The following is a 16,073-nucleotide window of genomic DNA, read 5'->3' as shown; positions in this document are numbered from 1 at the left end:
ATTTCTTCTCACTTTAGTAGTGTGGAAGTATTGTAGATAGGAGAGACAGGTTTTTATCTTTGAGCCTCCCTCTCTGCTTTACTGGTGTTAGCTGGACTGAACCTAAATAGCAAGTGATTTCTTATCTTGCTCGAGACAGGTTTTATCTGCTTCCCGCCCATAGTGTGGGCCTTATCCCTTGCCATATTGTGATTGCACCTGCTCTGTGCAAATAGACTATTTACCCTAGAGGTAGGACGGATGCATTTCTATGTTGACCTGTAACACTCTCCCTAAATAATTGAGACATGGAAAAAATAAGAGTAATGTGTGATGCCCATTACACTCCAGTTCACAGTGATATTTTTTTGATTTTTTTCTTTTCTTTTCTTTTTGAACATCTGTTGGCATATCTAGCCAGAGTTAGAAGAGGCAAGTTATATCCTTGTACTCTGGCTCTGTCACACCAGCAGTCTGTGATGGTGATTGCTTTAGTGAGCTAGAAAAGCTGAGGCATATTTAAAATATTGATATACAAATGAGAGAGATTTCATTCTAGTTATAATTAAGTAATTATATTGAACTTTGGTAGTCAGCCTGAGAACTTTTGTTCACTTTATGCTTATAATTCTGTATCCTAAATTATAATGTCTGAAAAAAACTCAACAGTTTAAACATACCTTTCCTGAAGTGTTTTTTTTTCTTAGTGCTGATTTGAATATAGGCAGTGTGTTACCTAGTGTAATACATTTCTTTTTTCTTAAAAAAAAAAAAATCTTCTGAAAATATCAGGGATTATAATTTCTGTAAAATTCAGGGGTATTCTAGCAGAAATTATTGTGGTTTACACACACACTTCATCCCTATTCCTATCTCAGCTGAAACCTTTATTTTTCTCCATAGTGTTCAAGTTAAATACTCTGTGTTTCGGGGGCAGTTTCCTGCACTTTATAGAGTCTAATATTGTGAGATTTATTTCTATAAACAACTGCACCAGCATTCTGGTTTTGATATAATTAAATTGAAATTACACAATGAAAAGCTATCCTGACTTCTGAGGTTGCTGTGTTCAAAGACATGAATTTTAAACAGGTCACTGAAAACTTAAAGTGTAAGTGGAATATTGACTTTTGTAGTAAGTTCAATTTTAAGCCAGCTAAAATCAGAAAATCTATCTGTAAAATGTGACAGGGAGTCTGAGAATCATGAAATAATCACACACCTTGGACTTAGAAAGATGCAAAGCACAGCTCAATTTCCTTCTGGCGTGATATATCTTTTTACACCCTGGAGTTTGCTGCTTATAAAAATCAGTATTATAAAAAGGTCTCCCCCCCATCCCTGCTGAGCCAGACCCAGCTGTTAATTATAAGGCTTAATAGATTTGTTGGTTGAACCATCATGTGTTTGCACAATAAACTACCTTAGAACAGTAGTAAACCCTCCCATGTAATTCAGGTGCATCAATCTGGTTATAGGGATTCTTTTTTCTTTTTTTCCTAACGTAGTTTGTGAGCTAGTCTTAAATTATACATCTTGAGTTTCCTGAGCTATCTTCTGTCACCATTTCTCTGTCCTACCCGGATCAGTAGCATAGAGATTTCTTTCTGTCACTGTAATCTCTTTCCTTTTTCTTAGGCTGTGGACCTGTGTGGAGTGATGAGTCAGTTTAACAACTCACCGCTGTCCTTGCTTTCCTATTTGTGGTTTGCCTTTCCTTTCCAAACACTGGGCCAGCTCCAGACCTTATCTATACCTCTCGCTAGCTGTTGCACTCCACCAGCCTGACGGAGAAATGACCTGACAAAAACAGCTTTCTGTTGTATTTGGTGAATAGGCTCCAAAGAGAGCCCGGTGGGTGCAGGAGCTGGGTGCCTGGGCAGGGGACCGGAGCAGCAGGCACAGGATGGGGGCCCGCGTGGGTGAGACCTTCTCCTTTGGGTGCTCTTGGCTGGCTCTTGGGCTCAGGTGTTCATGAAACCACAGCCTCTGTTACTTTACATCTTCCATTTCTATTAGTGACTACAAGACTGTTCTCAAATGACATAATTTGTTATTCCTATTTTAAAGGCTATTGTAGAACAAATGCCACGAGAAGAAGCAATGTACCAAAATAAGAATGTGAATTTTAAAAGTTCAGTTTCAACACTTTCTTTGCAGTGTATTTAGTATTATCACTGCTGTGGCTCTGTGTTCAAGGGCACAGCCTAGGTGATGTAGTGTCACATTTTACCCTTATTTTCTGACATGTGGTGGGATTTCTTCTGCCTCCTGATTTTTTTCCAAATGAGAGACTACTTTTTTGTATTGATTTGGCTTCTTTATGTAAATATAGTTTTGAGTGATGATGTGTTGAAGTAGGTATGCTCACTTTCTTTAAGAAAATAGAAGATAGAGGTAAGTAAGATTTTTCTTATCTGAAGAGCAGAAAGAGCTCTTCAGAAATTAAACATAATTAAGGAAGGTGAAATTTCACATGAAAACCTTCAAAATTTATCAAAAAAAAGTTTACTTTTGTAAAAAAACGTAGCTGTGCACATAGTATTTACCACTGCTAGCAGATGGATCATTAAAAACACATCTGTTCTCTATTTAATATTTTTGTATGAGTAGAAAAGGCTAGGGTGACTGCAGGCTAGCATTTGAAAACAAAGTCTAAAAGGAAGAAGTGTTGTCTTTAACATGAGTGGTATTTCCTGTGGTGTACGTTTGGATTGCTAACGTTCATTTCCGAGACTGAATTAGTTGTGGAGTCCACTAGACTGGAGATTATTTTTGCCTGAGATTCATAATTCATCTACTAATCTCCTTCAGTTATTCTACTGAATGTTTATAGATTCACGATTACATTTTAATATCTGCTAATGGGTAATTACGGTCAACAATCATTCTTGTCATTGACATTGCTAAAGTAATTTCAGAAACACTGTTGTCATTTTTGGGGAAGGAAAGATGGAATGGAAATCAAAACTTTACCCTCTGTCGTTAGTGCTGTATTAAAGATAGAAAAACTGGTTCTGCTTGCTTTTGTGCAGCAGTTATTGTGAGGAATAAGGCAATGTGTATCACTTCACTTGGTCCTTGCTATTAAGGTTTGTTTTAATATTTCATGGGTGAGACTGCTTTTTAGTAAACAGCTTTAGGTGAACAAGACTTGAGTCCTTGGCAAATTAACAGCTAAATGAAAAAATACTTTAAAAATTGTCCAGGCTGTTACTGTGGATGTGTTTGTGAATACATCAGTAGTTTTGTAGATTGCAGAACTGCACCGTACCTGGATCCCCTTTGGAAAGGCATTCACAGGCCGTCTGTGCGTCCTGTGGTGTGAGCGAGAGCGCGCAGGAGGGGGCAGGTGTACCAGACCCCCGGCCTGTGACGCAGCGAGCACCTGAACGCTCTTCAGCTCTGCAAATACAGAGAATAAAGGAGGGCCATCCCAAGAACTGCTTATCAGTCGGATTTTGTATCAGGTAGCACATTCTTTCTGTTGCTCCACCTTTCATTGCCAGGGGGACGAACAGTCTTTGTGCCACAGTTCAAGAGAGAAGTCATTGTGATGAGTGGCTTTCTGCTCTCCTCTCTCGATGCCTTCAAACTCCTCCGGTTTCTCCGTCCACGGTCTGCCCTCGCACTGCTCCTTGCAGACAATCGCGGGGGAGGAAGGTGCTGAAGTTACCCCAGGCATCAGTGCCCTTGGGCTGATGTGTGACCTGCAGTGCTTAAAAAACAAGGGGGGTGGAAATAAAAGGGCCCCATGTAGTGTGCTTGAAACAAATCCACCGGCATGTTGTGGGGGAAAACTGATGGGCCTCTGCTACTTACTTGAGCTCTAGATGGGAAGTAGGTGACCAAGATAATTGGGATGTGCATAGAAAAAGCAGCTCTGCCTTTGGCTCAAGCAGGCAGTGAGGAGTAGGGACTTTCCGGAGGCAAGGCAGTTCTCCAGACAGCAGGAAATGTCTCTGGAACTGAAACAAAGACCTGCGGGATAGCGATCACTAACTACTGCTGGTCAAAAGAGCTGGGGCCCAGGGGCAAGACCCCGTAGTTATTGCCAGGACAAAGACTCAAGCCAAACTTTATCTCAGTATATCTTGAGAAGCCTGGGTCTTAACGGCATTTGCCTGTTCAGTATTGTTTCAGAGAAATAAAACCTTTGCAGTCAGAAGCTTACAAAATGCAAGAATTTGATGTGATTTTATTTCAAGTTGATAAAAAAATCAACTTAATTTTTTTCTGGCTGTTTAGTTCTTGCTTCATCTATGCTGGTTGCACTATGCACAGATAGGGCTGAATTTCCTGGGAGGCAAAAATCACCTCTATCTGACAAAGGTTTACATTATTTTACAGATGGTCACCAGACCATGGAATGAAATTTGAGGTGCTAACAAAATTATTTGGGTGACGGTTGGTTATTAGAATGGAAAATACAGTGCTGATGCACCTTGGAAAGTAGTAATAGCCTATATAGAAAACAAGAAGGGAGGAAGAATGCTCTGTTCAGTAACTAGCCATATTATGAAAATATATTGTGTAATAAAATACGCCTGCAATGCAAATGCATGAGGGAAAGGCTGTTACCTAGTGATACATGGCATATTGTTTATGACAAGGCTGGAGATGGGAAATGGGGGAAGTCCTTGCTGCTTTGGAGGCATGAGGAATTGTGTTCTTACCCTACAGCTGATTGGCCTCTGCTTTGCCCCAGTAAAGGGTTGGTCTGTGTGATGCATGTTCCTAGATTAGTTTTCCTTGTGAAGAGACTTGGGTTTTTGTAGCTACTTATCTTGAGCAAACCGTGAAAGAAAGAGGCTTCTCTGACTTCTGTAATACAACTTGTTAGCGTAGCCCATGATACCATGTTTCAGCTGGTTTTCTTTAAAACACTTGGTCCCTATAGGCTCTGTAGAGCAGTCATGTCTGTTCTGCAACTGTTGAGTCCAGGCCAATTCTTAAGAAAAGGTTCTGTACTGATACAAAGCACTTCAGACAGTTTTAACTAGATGGGGAGAACAAAAGAGCTTCAGTCCAAGCCTAGTAGCTTAATGAAATATTCGCTTTCATATTTTTTGTAACAACATCCTATGCCCTTGTCAGTAGGAAACTGGAGAGTTTAGCGATGCTTGAAAATTCCTATCTGTGGGAAGGAAAGCATGGAGCAGTCAGAAGTACCCAGGCTCGTGAAAGATAGAAATGTTGTCTTTTTTGCTTGCAAGTGAAAGGTGGCTGTGCCTGTGCACAAGATTATGCCTAGTACTTACCTAGATAAGTTTGTGTTGCTGAATCTGAACACAGCCGTGCTCCTGGTGGCTTGAAACAGTAGATTCGGAAGGTTGTAGCTGTTCTGGAAAGAATCCTATTGTCCAATTTTTTATGCCTATCTCATGTCCAGTGTTTGTACTTACATATTCATTGTGCAAATTTCTTTATCTGACCAAATGGTTTTCACGTTAATTGGCATACAGATGGCTGCGGGCGCTCACCCAGATCTGATTAAATTGTATTCGTTTGTTTGGTAGATGTTCCTTTAGGTTCTCAGTGTAGTTTCCAACCTCTGTTGCTCGGGTTGTTTCTTATAGATACTAATCTGATTGACAAATTCTTTCTCCTTTCTAATTCTTCAGAACACAGTGAAAGCTTCTAAAGGAATGAGGCTTTTTTCTTGATAAACTGATGATCAGAGCTCTGTGATTTTATGGCAGCGGCCCAGATCCAGTCCCCATTTGGCTTGGTGTGTTTTCCACTGGTGCTTCTGGGAGTGCTGTTTAGTTTTTGTGGCCTGTTGCGGTTTCAGGATTACACGTCTTGTGGTGTCAGAACGGCAAATCTCCAAGAAACTGAGCAAAAAAGCAAAAGTGATACTGTGGTGCACAGTGCTCATGTGATCCTTAAATATCTAAACAGGAGTGTGTTAAATTGATTTTACTAGTGTGTGATGCCATCTGTGAGACAGATTTTTTCCTTCTCTCAAGTCTGTTTTCTACGCTTTCAGATGATTGCTCGGAAAAAATCAGAGAAGGGGGAAGGGCACAAAAAGTGGTGACTTTCAGCTAAGTCTAATTATTAAATAATTATTTATTAAATAAAAGATTGTCTTGTCTGTTAATGGAAAGAGGTAATGCTGGTAATATTAAAAGGAAAAAAAAGGGCAAAAAGTTGTTTTAAGTGTTTGTAGTAGTTTTGGAGCTGAAATAAAATTCTATACTAATATATGTGTGTGTATATTTCTGGTTCTGATGTAAGACAACAATCGAGTCATTATATTTGTCACATGTAAAAATTTGTTTAATGCGTAATTTAATGATTTTCAAATAGCTAATTTTGTGGGTTGCCAGTAATTTGCAATTTAAAAAATGTTTAACTTGTACTGAAGGAGCACAAATTGCTCTGTGGTACTTTTTAAAAAGGAGTGGTAGTGACAGTGTGACATGGCATGGAAATTTAAACTAGTTCAGAGTTGAATTATTCTTCTCAAAGCAGCAGCTGTGCAGTGTATTATAGATTTTTGGTAAATCAATAAAGTACTGTTTGAGTGTCTCTTTACCTAATAGAGTTTTGAGAAGAAAATGCTATGATCCAGGAGTCATCTGTAATTACTTATAATGTTTATCTATGAAGATCAGTGGAGGAATAAACAAATCAATAAGGTGTAGCAATCTCTTCTTTTATTAAAGTGGCTTAAATGGTTTATAATTGATTAGAACTTGGTGTCCTGTAAAACTCTTAAATAATATTCAGAGAGAGTTCTAAACTGACATTTGACATATCTTTCATCATTTGAACATTAGATAACTGAACCACAGCCACACAGTAGAGTTCTGTAGAATAGGGGTTGTTCCTGGTATTGTTTTATCATTGACATAGTCAAAAGAATAAATTACAGAAAGCAAGATATAAAATAATTTTTCTTGGATTTCAGTATTAAGTAGCCCAAGACAGGATTACTCGTCTCTCCTAACTGCAAATGTATTACTGCTTAGCAATTAACAGTTAGTTTTAGAAAATGGATTTGGTTCTGCTAACAGGAAAAATAAAGCTGCCTGTCAAAATACCTATTATCATAAAAATTACCCTCAATTTCATATTTCTGCAAGTATATTAAACTCTTTCATTGTTTTTATTCTGAAAATATGCTTTTAGAGGGAACTGGGACAGCAAGCTTGTCGTCTGTCATGTGGAGTGAATCACATCAGGCAGAGTGCGTTCCTGCACTCCCACCCTCAGGGTGAAGGAAATCTTTAGGCTGTTCAGTGAGTTGTCTGCCTCTCTGGTGCAGCAGAGCCGTAATGTTTCCACTGTCTTTAGTGTGTTGTCGTTCCCACTGTCTTTACTGTGTTGTCTTTGTTACTGAAAGATATATTTAGTAATTTCTGTGATGTCAGTGATTTCTAAGGTGCATTCACACACCTCTGCAAAAGCATTATATTATTATGCACATGCAGATAGTCTGAGTATGGGAAGAATTTTTTCAGGTGAAAAATGAGAGGCCTCTTAGTATGAAGAAAAGCTGAGTAATAACCAGTGCAGGTGAGATATTAGGTGTACCTTTAACTATACACAGGAAAAATGATTGAAAGATGTCTTCAATTTTATTTCAGTTTTGAATAAGTATGTGAGTTTATTCTGGGTGTTACTGAATAAAAGTGATGCAATGTGGTCTTTTCTCTTTTTGTGATTAATCCAAGCTAGTGGGATTCTCTGGGCAAGAATTTGTAGTTACTCATTTTGCTGCAAAAGTTCACTTTTTTTTGTCCAGTCTCAGTATTGGTATATCTGGTTTTGCCTGCATGGGCATTAATAATTGGGTAGTATGCTAGTGTTTGGCTCTGTTTACATAGGCTAAATCACTCAAGTATGCTTTCTGAAACTTTTTCCTTAACACCACTTCTGGTTGTAGTGTGAATGCAGTCTAAACACATGTGTGTAGCTAAGCATTTTGCCTTTTGAGAGTAACTGGCTAGGATTTGGCTTTTCTACGAGCCTTTTCGTGGGTTCTTTCTCCTCGCAATGGCCTTGGGCACCATGGTGATGGCAGTCAAGTGGCAAAGAAGCTGTTGTCCTGTTACCAAGTTTTAATAAGACTTCTTCTGAAATCCTGTTTTTCATGCTTCCCTCCAACCCATCCATCTGCTTTTTTGTTTTATGTCTCTTGGCATTGAGTGAACTATATTCATGAATCTATTTTGAAAAACATTGGTCATTAGTAATTAACAATACCGTTCATTGCTTAATGTTCATTGTTAACAGAACACACCTATTGCCTTGGAAACACTATTAATTAGAGTTGAATGAAATACATAGAACTAGATATTAAGTATCTTTTAAAAAATTTTAATTTATTCTGGCTTGGACAGCTGTATTCTTTTCTCATACTTTAAAGTATGAAAGGAATAAAAAAAAGGATTTGTTAAAAATTAAGATACCTGTTTTGAAAAAGAATACAAACAATGTGTATTGTGATTAAAGATGTTATAGATGTATATACGTACACACAGGCATGCACATCACTTCAGAAGAGATGTTAGTATTCACTTACAACACCATGCTCATGGAAACTGTGTCATTTGCTCTAAAGGAAACAAAATTTAGTACCTTTTTCATATGAAAATGTTTCAGTTGCTAGAGAAAGGTGCAGTTGGTGTGTGCAGAGCAGCCATTGGCGAGCGCTGCCCAAGCCCTGCCTCTGTGGCTGCTGGGCAGCGTTGCCCACACACGGGGCTGCTGGGCTTCCACCCCGCCAGCAAGAAACAGTTTTTGCTTGCTAGCTAGAGCATGAAGATAGGAAGTTTAAGGAATGTACTTTTTTTTTTTTTTCCTTGGGAATACTGTATATACTTAACTGAATTAATAATTTAATAATACTGTATCCCTGCAGATGTCATCCCAGAAAGTGAGATTCAAGCTTACGGAAAGGAGTTAGAGACTTGCAAAATAATTTTAAAAACCCACGCCAAAAACTCCTATCTGCACAAATACAAGCCGATGTAGAGATTCATGAGTAGACCTGATGATGAATTGCCTGTGATTTTGGGGAGGCTAACTCCAATGCTTTTGATTGCATTGGAAATCTGAAGTTAATGCTCATGAGAAGTAAAACCAGAGAACGTGGGTTACTTGGTGTGCCTAAAGATCACAGAGGCAGCAGTGAAAAGATAACACTTCTCTTTAAAGCAGTAGCTTCAGCTGTATCTTCTTGTGTGCACTGGGAACTGAGAGAAATAGCAGCCAACGTGGGAGAAAATGCCAGCTAAAGGTAAATACTTCTTCAACGAAAATGATGACTGCAGGATATCAGACCCGCTCTATGAGAAGTACCGTTATACAAGCCAGCAGCATCCACTCCTGCTACTGCTGCTCTTCATTGCAATCATCTTCTGGACTACTCTAATTATAATCTTTTTTGTCACTCATGTGAGTATACTTTTTTCTTTGTGTTCAGTCTTTTCAGAGGTGATGAGGAATCACTATAACAGTACACAAAACATTTCTGGCTAAATAATTTTTGATCCATGTAGTATCAAAGTTGCAATGTTGAATCAAGTAATTGTGTATATAATGCTGTGTATGTTTTTGAAGGGACAGGGAAGAGAGGAGACAGTGTTGTCAGGCACATGCACAGTTATCATAAGGATTGTTCTTTCTTTCCTATGTGTTATGAAAAAAATCATAATCTATGCAAAATAGTAACTGTGATAATAAATAAGTAGAAAAGGGGGCAAGGAAGGAACAAGAACATAAGTTAAAATATCCTGCATTTTTCATGTTTTCTTTTTAGAGTCATCTAAGAAATATAATATAGTGATTCATGAATTCCTGAGGGTTTTTTTAAAGCTTTGCACACATTAATTCCTTTTTTTTGGTAATGAAAACACAACAGGAATCTCCCAGTACAATGGGCGATCCATTGAATCAATATTTAGTTAGCAAAGAGCAGGGATCCTATAGGCACATGAAAGATGCAACTTAGTGTTGTGTAGTATACTGTGATTTTCTGTAAAGAAATTGGGTATTCTTCAAACCAGCCAGTTGACAGCTGGTAAAAAGGGGAGTTGATTTAAAGATAATGTTGTAAAAAGGTAGTAACAAAGCTGTTAAAATTCTTCATTGCCTTCTAACACTGCTTTCCAAATACTGTGCTTCATGGTAAAGTGTCTTTAAGTCTCTAGCAACAAATCTAATCTTAACCAATTACACTTTTATCCCTTTTAGCTTTTATTTCTTAAAAAAAAGAAAGAAGTAGCACCACTATTTGTATGCTATAAGTCATCTGTAAAATTTAGGAAAAGAGCTGTTAAACTCCCTTTTAGCAAAGCTTGAACTCCTTAAATGCATTTTTTAGGTACACCTGCATTGTACAATATAGTGTAGTTAGAATTTAGCTTAAAAGACAAGACCAAAACTGCTAATTTGGGAAATATTATAATAGTGGAACCGGGGTAGACTGGGTATCTATAATAATATTTATTATCTCTGTATGTGTGAATATCAGAAAGTGTTAATGGTGCCACAGCTAGGCTACTTAGGAACTCAGGTTAGCATATTTTAAAGCTATCTAAGCTGTTTCTAGGACAGTATAGATGTGTTTTCCATTTTTCCTAGAGGGGACATTTAGACCAAATATAACACTTTGTTTTGCTTTTGCAGGAAGCACATTATCATCTTGCCTTCATTATTGCAGTATGTGCTGCTCTTCTCATATTTGCAGTCATGTACTTACTTTTATGTATTGAATCCCTGTTTCGGAGATGGCTAACGTTATTTGGAATCACAATATGGATTTGCTTCTTAACCGTAGGATATGTATCTCTTTTTGAAAAAGAAAATTACTATCAACTGTGGGAACAGGTATGTGTATCTTGTTCATTCAGGTGCTTACGTAGAACTGCTAGTCGGTATATATGAATGTGTTTGTGTGCTTTTATTTTTTCTGAATGTTATAACTTAGGTTCACTTTCCTAAATAGGTTTTACTGATTTTTTTTTTTTTTATAGTAAATTTTAGTTTGTATTCTTTATTATAGTGAAAATACAGTTAATCTGAGTACTGGATAACTGCATAAATCTATGCAGGAATTGCATCTTTAAGATGTAATTGAATTGTATTTTTATTTAAGATTTTCATTAAATCTTAATTACTATGAATTCATCTTTGAGAGAGTTTTCCATTACTAATACTTGCTGTGTTAATTTATATGGGTCAAAGTTGTGTTCAAGTAATCTATAAAGGACTCCAGAGCTGGGTGTGCCCTAGGGAGCATGTTTTCACATCATTGGGAGAGGTGAAGTGAACAATAAGAATTAATGACACATCCTGGCATAGCTGGGTGTGGCTGAAGTTCATTGCTTAGTATCTCTGATCAGAAGACAGGCGATTTCATGATGCCAAAAATATCATAATCTGTAGGAAACTCCTCCTAAATTCTCATAATGTAAACAGAAGAGTTTTTAATGAAATAAAAATTACTTTTTATCTTGCTTTACTGACTCTTCCCCTTCCCCTCTTTATTTCAAATAAAGAAAAATATAAATTATCAGTTAACCAAAATCTGATTTGTATTATGGCCCGGATCCAGCACCATGTATTTACAGTTGCTATTCAGTGTTTTTTAACTTAAGGAGCTATTATCTTAGGAAAAAACAAAATTTACAGTTCCTAAGTACAAATATGTAATGAAGCAAGATTTGGTTTTGCTGCTTTCAGTGCTGCAAGCCGATGTGTTGTGTTGTTGTCGTGTGGTAATAATTCATTGATATAAGGAGACCCTAGATTAGAAACTAGAAGTAAATAGGTTCATTTCAGACTTTTATCTCAAGTTCTGAATTTATCACTAATTAAAGCTACTATTTAAATGCAGGTATGACTTTTGCTTGTCCATGCTTATAAATTGCAGTATTCGGAACATTGTGTGATAGGGGTTGTGTGTATGCCAGAAATTTTTTTTTTTAGTCCAGATAAAATAGTAGAGATAAACATGAAAAGATTACTTTTGTTGAATGAAAACTTATATTTGCTTGCTTGGTTGTTTGTTACTGTCCCAACCAAGCTATCTATTCTGGCAAAACATTTAAGTGTAGACTGGGCCTTGAGACTTCCTTGAAGGAAGGTCATGTCTGGAATGGCACAGGTTGAGCTGCAACGATGAGATGGAGTTGGGCCAGGAACACTGCAATATTTTCCTCTGATCAGGGGTGTTAGTTTCCATAGATATGAGCTAAACACTATAACAAATCTATAAATATGGATTTCAGTTTTATAGACCTTCCTTCTGATCCTGAACAGTTTAGTGAACCATTGTGCATGTTGTAAAATCTGTGCAGCTAAATATGTAGTTAGTGGCAATAATGATTATCCACTTGTGTCAGCATCAGGAAGTATTGGTTGGATTTTTGGCTTTTATCAAATATGGAATAAATCATGCATGTGATCAGGTGATGTTAAAATTAGAATAATAACTTGGAGAAGGTGGGAAATCTGATTCTATTCAATATTGCTATCCTTGCAACACACTGTTCCTGACACAGGATGTACAAAGTGCATCTTCAGCTGTAACGGATAAATTAAGGACGAAGGGTAAGGACAACTGAAAAACTTGAAGGTGATGTGTCATGTTAAACTGTCTTATGTATGAATCTATAGCTGCTGATTCCCTCAAAGCTTTTAGGACTACCACTGTCTTTATGGTTTCAGCTGTTCTTTGGAAATGTCAGTATTTAATTGTTCAGCCTGAAAATGAGCAAGAATCCAGCTACTTTCCTCCTTGTTCTGTAGTGATTTTTAGCAGGCACCTAATAACGTGTATGTGTGGTTTTGTTTTTTTTTTTAAATTTTCTTTCTTTCCTTTTCTTTCTAAAGGTGCCATTCTTTCTATTCATAATCTTCACAGTTTATACCATGCTACCCTTTGGGATGAGAGGTGCTGTCATAATTAGCATTCTTTCTGCTCTCTCCCATATTATTGTTCTAAGCATTGTGGTAAGCATAACTTCTCAGGAAAATAAGGAATCCATTCTGTTTCAGGTAAGGAAATACTAATTGGTTAAGTGATTACATACGCTAGTTGTATTATCATTCGATATTGGCATCACTATTCTGTTTAGATAAATTCCAAACTTCCACATGGATGTTTCAAATTCATGGATTTGGAGCCTTGGCCCAATGTGTTTTGCATACTTTTCAAAAAATTGCAGTTATTGTAGTCTAGAATGCATTTTGTTTTTCTGATCAAAGTGGAAGAAGCAGAATTATTATTTTAATTTTTAAACCAAGTTACTCAAAATATGACAAACTTTGTCGCAATCATTTTTCCCAATCTGTGCTGTTTCAGATGGGTCTGTCTAACTTCATCTGGCACTGCCTACAGGGTGGATCAAAAGGGCCATTCCTGCCCTGGGGAGTCAGCAGGGCCTGGGAGTGCTGCTGGGTGCTTTCTGGGTTCCCAACACCTATTAATAGGGTGTGTTCAAAGGAGCACCCCAGCTCTTTTGATGCAGGTGTGTGTTAGACTTTACCCAGCATGCTGATGCATGAGTTTGCAGACTGGTTTCTCCCAAAATCAAACACTGGTGGCTGCAAATAAATGCTAAATGATATAGCAGAATTTTCTGTTTCATTGTAGTACTGTATGTTTGTACAGGAATGCCTGTGAAAGTTAGCTTATATTTCCCAGGTGCATCCTGGCTAATTGCAACACTGATTTGGTGTGCGACAGAGTAAGGAAGAAGTTGAACATGGCCTGGGATTAGTATATGTATTAGTGAAGTATCAATGACTGTTCTGTAGTAGGTAAATATTTTTCTTCTTGTGCAGCTACTTGCCAATGCTGTCATTTTTCTTTGTGGTAACTTGATGGGTGCATTTCACAAACGCCAAATGCAGGTTGCTTCGTGGGATCTGTATAGATACACATTAAAGTGCATTCAGGTCCGAATGAAATTGAAGATTGAAAAGAGGCAACAAGTGAGTGAACTAATTCATGTTATGAATTGCTTGGTTTTGTTTCTAAAGTCTGTATAATATTATGAGGTTGGTGATTAATGCATGTTGAAAAACTTGGTCCAATCTTTGTGGTACCCACCTAGTGTCAAAAATAAAAGTTTTGCCATTTGTAACAAAAGAAGGAAGTTAAAGGGAGGAAGCTGTTCTCTGTGGCTTGTCTATATGAAAATCACAGTATTTGTAACAGGAATGTAATTGCCAGTTATTTTAGTTACTTTTTTCCTAGTATAAAATGTTACTGGGACTTGTCCAAGGTAACTTAAAAGAACATGCCCCTAATGACCTGAATAATACTTGTAATTTCAGCAGTTAGTTTCATGCTTCCCTTGGTCGCATTTTTTTGTTTTGAATTCTGAAGTATTATTTCTTCCTGTATTTTCTTGTCTTGCAACCATTTTTTTTCTGCTAGAAGAAGAAAATTGGAGCCTAAAGGAGAAAAAAAAATCATATAGTAGATTACAGTGTTTGGGTATGTCAGTGTTTATTTCCATACACTCCAGAGGTATTTAAAGAATAAGCAAGGAACATGAATTCCTTACTGAGGAAGGATTGTAAAGAAGTATCAAAGCTGAAAGTAGGGTGCCTTTCCTCTTTTATCCTGGTATAAGTAGGGTTAAGAACAGCAGCTCTAGAAGGCCGGTGTGTAGGAGTTCTCTGCCCACCAGTTATTAGATAAAAGGAAGGGGCTGAAAACTGAGTTGGTCAAATTGAAAAGAAGAAAATGCCACACTGCTGGTGCGATCTGTCCTCTGATGCTAATCTTGTGAGATGAGATGACAAATCTGCATGAAAGTCCTGGCAGAATTTCCCCACGCAGCAGCCAGGGAAGCATCTGATCAGCTTACACAGGCAGTGTGCTCTCATTCTTCAGGCTATATGGTAACTTGCATGGGGTTTTTTTTGTTTGGCGGATTTTTTAATGGTTGCTCCTTTGAAGTGTAGATCTGCTTAAGTCTATGGACAACTTTCTTTTCATCTGTGTTGTAATTTGTCACACAATTTTAGGTTTCCTTTTTGCCACCCACTTTTTCTCTGTGAAAATGATGTGAGAAACGCAGTTCAGGGTTCATCATCACTCCCTTGAAAACTGTGTAATGTGTCAGCCTCAAATGTCCCCCTTACATTCACTGGGTCTCTGCTGTCAGTTTAAATCGTTCCCAAGGTTGAGTCTCTTAGTATTAAAATGGTAGAGGAAGGGAAGGAGGTGTTTCTTTTTCTGGGGGCAGTCTCAAACTAAACTGCTGTCTTACTAGGTATAAGTAGGCCAGTACTTGATGCTCAAGCAATCGATCCCTTCCACTATAATCTCAAGCAAGACATTTCTTTTTGGTGGCAGGCACGGGTTAAGTAACTCTGGCAGCTCACTGCCATCTGTATACTGCTGCATTGAGTATTCAGGAAAAGGGGACAAAGATTTGGTCTGCAGGGACAGTATTTTACTCAGTTACACAATGTGTTAACCTTGCTGGTGATGTCATCTGAAAAAGTTCCTGCTTGTAGCTGCTGCATGCAACATTTCCCCTTCTGTGGTGACTGTCTCTAGGGTGCTAGAGCCCTTCCTGGGTTAAAAGTATTCTCTTTTTGTCTTCTTCTTCTGCCCATCAATTTAGCAGGGTCTTCTTTGAAGAACGAGCTTTTTTAAGTCAAAGCCAGTGTAAAACAGTGCACTGAATAGTCAAACAATGTAAGTGTTTTTTGAAGAGTTTGTATTCTCATTTAGTTCAGAAGACTATTTCAGTGGCATCAGTTCCTGGTTCATTTAAGCTATAGCAGCATGTTGTTGACACTTTTGTGTCTGTTGCTGCCTCACCAGCGTTTGAGAATTCACAAAGGTTTTTAATACCGCATGGATTGTTCATTACAGAATATAAGCTTTTACCAGAAGCTTTATCAAATGATGCTAATGTAACACTGAGATTGGTGGAGAAAGTAAGTTTTCATTTATCCAAAAACTGTAGTATTGAATATTGAATTTTTGTGGGTTTCACAGTTACGGAGAGAGATCACATCTAGGTCACGAACGAAAGAGAAAAAATATGTAGCACCCTTACTAAACTGCAAAATTGGTGATTTTGAGAACAGAAATGTAAAAGTCTTTT

At 37.7% G+C, this 16,073-nt stretch overlaps 1 protein-coding gene across 3 annotated transcripts in view; it reads left to right on the top strand.

The window, feature by feature from the left end:
* ADCY7 (adenylate cyclase 7) overlaps nucleotides 1-16,073 on the top strand; it is a 42,933-nt gene that overhangs the window by 2,003 nt on the left and 24,857 nt on the right. For 2 of the 3 annotated variants that reach the window (XM_074913461.1, XM_074913460.1), the window contains exons 2-5: nucleotides 9,151-9,390; nucleotides 10,624-10,824; nucleotides 12,832-12,996; nucleotides 13,786-13,935. In XM_074913461.1, the coding sequence (XP_074769562.1) occupies nucleotides 9,220-9,390; nucleotides 10,624-10,824; nucleotides 12,832-12,996; nucleotides 13,786-13,935 (687 nt within the window). In that variant the 5' untranslated portion in view covers nucleotides 9,151-9,219. The remainder of the gene's footprint in view (nucleotides 1-9,150; nucleotides 9,391-10,623; nucleotides 10,825-12,831; nucleotides 12,997-13,785; nucleotides 13,936-16,073) is intronic. The other variant, XM_074913463.1, reaches the window with a different exon arrangement.

The sequence above is a fragment of the Athene noctua genome, chromosome 9 (genome assembly GCF_965140245.1).
Source record: "Athene noctua chromosome 9, bAthNoc1.hap1.1, whole genome shotgun sequence".
NCBI classification, from domain to species: Eukaryota; Metazoa; Chordata; class Aves; order Strigiformes; family Strigidae; genus Athene; species Athene noctua.
The sequence above is the reverse complement of the archived record's forward strand: the minus strand, read 5'-3'. Positions and strand labels throughout refer to the sequence as shown.